The sequence below is a fragment of the Sinocyclocheilus rhinocerous genome, unplaced genomic scaffold, assembly GCF_001515625.1.
Source record: "Sinocyclocheilus rhinocerous isolate Xijiao unplaced genomic scaffold, SAMN03320098_v1.1 scaffold68, whole genome shotgun sequence".
In the NCBI taxonomy this organism is placed as follows: Eukaryota; Metazoa; Chordata; class Actinopteri; order Cypriniformes; family Cyprinidae; genus Sinocyclocheilus; species Sinocyclocheilus rhinocerous.
In genome coordinates, this window is record NW_015666487.1 from 37,385 (window position 1) to 42,255 (window position 4,871).

Here is a 4,871-nt window from a genome sequence, read left to right on the forward strand (position 1 = left end):
AACGCGCCGGCGGATCTCCACCAAATTCGGGGGATCCCTTCAGCTCGAGGAGCCCTCTCGAACGCCACCCTCTGCACGTCGGTAGCCCCCCGGGATCGCCAGATTGGTCAGCGTCGGACAGCGAATTTAACCACCCATAACTCACTAACCCCGGGGGCTATCGACGCGGGGGTGGTCTTATTCGAAAGCGGGCCTCTAGACGTACACTCGATTCGCGTTCGAGAGGGTTCCTCGAGCTGAAGGGATCCCCCGAATTTGGTACGGATTCGTCACGCAGTTACGGAGATATGGCCGTTCAAAGTTTCAGTGGTTTTCCATAGACTTAAGCTTTAAAGTGTTTCATCCAGGTCGCCAGTAGCAAACAATGGAGCACGCTCTGCTGGACGAACTAGTAATTACACCATTTCAAGCATTTTATCTGCGTTATATGTTCTGTAAAAAAAAAGTTCATATCGGCGGCATATTTGCTGATACCGATATATCGGCGACAGGCTTATATTGGCCGATAATATTGTCAAAACGATATATCGGTCAGGCTCCAGTTTCAACCAGGAAGACCAGAAGCTACTTGGTGCAAAGAAGCCAAGCAACCGACAAAACGCAGCTGGTCGTAAACTATGACATAAATTCTAGCATTCATTTCTTTGCCTTGTTTTCTTTTTCGCGAAATATAGAAGTGGCACAAATTCATTATAACTAGAACAGATTTATTGAACGAAATATGGCCAAAACATTGTCAAGGTTTCTAAAGGAGGGAGATTTCTAAAGGAGCACAACCAGAAGTATTTTTTCCACAAGGTCAGAGCACTTTTTCCACTCGTTCTCGTTTTCTCGCTCTTACCTTTTTCCACCTGCGTTAAGTGTTGCTTCCATGTAATCACATGACAAGGGAAGTGCATGTTAGCACCTTTCAGTGGCTCTCTTCGTATTCTATTAACGCAGTGGGAGGTTGAAAGTCATTGTAAATAATTTAGTGTTATAGTTGCTCTATAGTGCAAAGTGAGCAGAGAGACAGGGAAAATGATTTCCAGTGTTTACATTTAATGGGTGACTGCTTAATGAAAGCGTGACCTATAAAGGTGTACTGTACTTGAGTGCCAGTGCAGGATCGTATGACGGATGGTTACTTCTCTATGGTTTAAAGCTTTCTGTGATTGGAAGAACAGTTAACTACTGCAATTATTAACATAAAATGTATTCTCAGAATGTAATGCACGGATTCCCATATTTATTGCCATTTTAGACAAGAGACAGGAGGAGGAAATAGAAAAAAAAAATTTTTAAATTACATTATTGAATTTTGTGAGTTTTATTGAACGAGTGTTTTAACCATTGAAGATTATTCAAGGCAAGTTTGTTTTCCTTTATCCATTAATGCATATGTCTGTCTTTCTTTCTTTTCAGTGAGCAGAGTATCTGTCAGGCGCGGGCTGCTGTCATGGTATATGACGACGCCAATAAGAAGTGGGTTCCAGCTGGTGGATCCACAGGCTTTAGTCGAGTCCACATCTATCACCACACTGGCAACAACGCCTTCAGAGTAGTGGGCCGTAAAATTCAGGACCACCAGGTAAGAGAAAGGGGAGCTCTGGTGTCAATGAGTTGGAAACTATTAATTAGCATGATGGATTGACAAAGAAATTCTCTACTCAAGTTTCCATACTTGTCACAGGAGAAGAGGTCAATATATTTACCCTTAGCTTTACACTCCAAAAAACAAATCCAGGTTACCTATTACCACAACTTATATGCATGGTCCCAAGTTAAATATTTGCTTTAGAATGTTGCAAAAGTTGCAAACTACATTAACATAATACTGTGTGTAATTTAAACAAATTTCTGGATTAATTGATTTAAAAGAAAAAAAATTGTAGTAACTTGTAGTTGTTAAATTCCATTGACCATATGAGGAATGACTGTGCTAATGCTGTTGACAAGTAACATCTTACTTCACTAAATTCACATGCTTAATAGTTTACATTTTTGCATATGCTGTGCTAGCTGATTATTTGAAATGAAGTAGATAAGATTCGTTTTTTTTCCAGGGCCACCACACAATTATGTTCACATAAACTTTATTTATTTATTTATTTATTTGAGTAATGACTGTGCAATTATTGAGTAATCAAAAAATGTTTTATTTCATTACAAACTGTCATAACTCAAAGTTTGATACAAACTTGCATTTTTAAACCAAAACATTTGTTTTTAGAGTGTATTACTTTTTAAATATTAAGTTGTTATAAATTTAATTTATGCTAAATAATTTTGTTAAAAAAAAATTTGTCAACGTTTTAAATCACTTTTAGGCTTTTAGAATGCAGTGTGGCATATTTACTGCTTTTTAATGTGGATTTTCACTATTTTAATATAGGATGGCTTTGGAAAAAACGCCTATTAATTGGGCCTTCATTTTACCTTTTCATTTAATCTGCAGTAAGGTATGTGATGCTGTAATTTTATTGTGAATATTGTCACAGATAAATGGTGCTGTTAGACATGACGTCTTTTAGAATCGAGTCAGTGTCAGAAAGGCAGTGGGTTTAACTGAGAGGCCGTCTGCTTGGCCTTGTTGGCCTCTCCTGCAGAGAGGGGTCTGGTTTCACTGCAGTGCTTTGATGACCCATGACACAGAACACGGGAGGTTTGAGTGGCTCACAGATCAGCACAGCGTGCTTTAAAGAGAATAACATCTCATGAGAAATGCTCCTGTTCTGGTTGTGATTACAAGAATGTTATGCTTGGCTACATTTTGGAAAATTCCGTTCATGTTTCCTTTTAGTGGTTCATTGTGGGGCTTGAAGGAATAGTTCACACAAAAATAAAAATATTCACCATGTACTCTGCATCAAATTGTTCTTGAGCAGTATGAGTTGGAGCAGTTTCTTTCTTTTGTGAAACAAAAGGAGAAATGATAAAGAATGTACTGACAACTTTTTTTTTCCTCATGATGAAAGTGAATGAGGCTTGTGTTCAAAATGTAAGTGGTCCATACGATCCATGCCCTATATTAATCTGTCTGTTGCTCAGACAAAGCCATCATATGACTTCAGGAGACCTGAAATATATTGCACAAGTCATATGGACTGTTTTTTATGATTTTTATGATGCATTTTTGTTGTCATTTTTTTTAATTGTCCTTTTCTCACTTTGTGAAAGAAATGAGGTTGAGTAAATGAAGAGGTTTAAATTTTTTTTGTGAACTGTTCCTTTAAGAAAAAGGCTATATGCACTGCATTGAACTACTTAACTCCTATTCAGGATTTGAGAATGTTGTTTTACTCAGTCAGAGTAACCTTGACCTTAGCAAGTGATTTGCATTGCAGAAAATGCCTCTTTTTTTTTTTTTTTTAGCTATTAATAGATCTATTTTGTAGATCCCAGTCTATTTTGTGAATTCTGAATATCTAAAGATTTATGGGTCAAACAGAAATTTAGTGCTGAAAACAGGTCATCAAAACATTAAAAATCCCATTTATTTCAGAAGAAAAATTGTGGTGTTAACCAAATACACAAATCACTTTTCCTCCCTACTTATGCGCTTGCTGCATCTTTCTGATGCCATATTAATAATACTGAATTAAGTGTGAACTGTCTAGCTGCTGCATTGTGGAAAGGGTAGCACATTTCTTAAAAATCTCATGATTTATGTGCTGTTCAAGTACGTTTTGTGGTTAGGAAGCTATTTGTCTTAAAGTGCCATTTGCTGAGATTAACTGTAACCCTGGTCGCATTTGAATGCTATTAACATATCTTAAATAAAACCGCCATGTTTGTGTTCAGGTAGTAAAAAATTCTGGCCTAACAAAAAAAATGACTGTACTTTTTACTTTTTATTGATGTATTTAAAAGCTCATGAGATTGCTGAAATGTCTACTTTAGAGTTTTTGCAAAATGTGCATGCACACATGAGAAGTATGTGCTGCTTCAGCAACCTTTTAACCTTTCCTCGTTTTATGTGTATTTTGTGAACTCCCGTATGTGGTGGGAGAGACTTCATTAACTGCCCCTAAACTTAAAAACAGGAACCTCCTTTTAATGTTGAATATTGCTTGTAATGCATTTTTGTTATCCTCTAAGATTCTATGTATGCCAACAATTAATTTAGCAAAGTAATTAAATGTATTATCTCTTTGTTCACATTATGAATGCCGTCTGGTGGAATGAATAGAATAACTTTTTCATGAGAGGCATATTAATGTGTGACTGTTTTAAGCTCAAAAACCTTCAATATTGTAGTTTTTATTTTTTAAATGACCCTTAAATCAAAATCAGACCCAGTTTTATTTGCTTGTTTATATTTCAGTACGTACAATTAAGGAAGTTCTATATGCAGTGAGTGAACTACTAAATCTCTGACCCTTCCATAAGCTTCTGACTGATGATTTGGTTGATTTAGTACAAGTTAGGTATAAAGAAAAAGAAATGAAAACCTCATAGTCTCATGCTTTATATTTCCAATCAGGTGCAGTAAAAACATAACATACAGAATAAACTGTTTATATATACAGTCATGGCCAATAATATTGGCACCCTTGGTAAATATGATCAAAGAAGGCTGTGAAAATTAATCTGCATTGTTAATCCTTTTGATCTTTTATTTTAAAAATTCACAAAAATCTAACCTTTCATTGGAATATAAGAATTTAAAATTGGGGGAAATATCATTATGAAATAAATGTTTTTCTCTAATTCACATTGGCCACAATTAACGGCACCCTTTTATTCAATACTTTTTGAAACCTCCATTTGCCAGTTTAACAGCTCTAAATTTTCTCCTATAATGCCTGATGAGGTTAGAGAGCACCTTACAAGAGATCAGAGACAATTCCTTCATCCAGAATCTCTCCAGACCCTTCAGATTCCCAGCT

At 36.2% G+C, this 4,871-nt stretch overlaps 1 protein-coding gene across 1 annotated transcript in view; it reads left to right on the plus strand.

Moving 5' to 3' along the window:
- The window catches only part of LOC107732354 (protein enabled homolog), an 82,202-nt gene that overhangs the window by 12,276 nt on the left and 65,055 nt on the right, over nucleotides 1-4,871 (plus strand). The window contains exon 2 of the mRNA XM_016543650.1: nucleotides 1,405-1,570. Coding sequence (XP_016399136.1) covers nucleotides 1,405-1,570 — 166 coding nt within the window. The remainder of the gene's footprint in view (nucleotides 1-1,404; nucleotides 1,571-4,871) is intronic.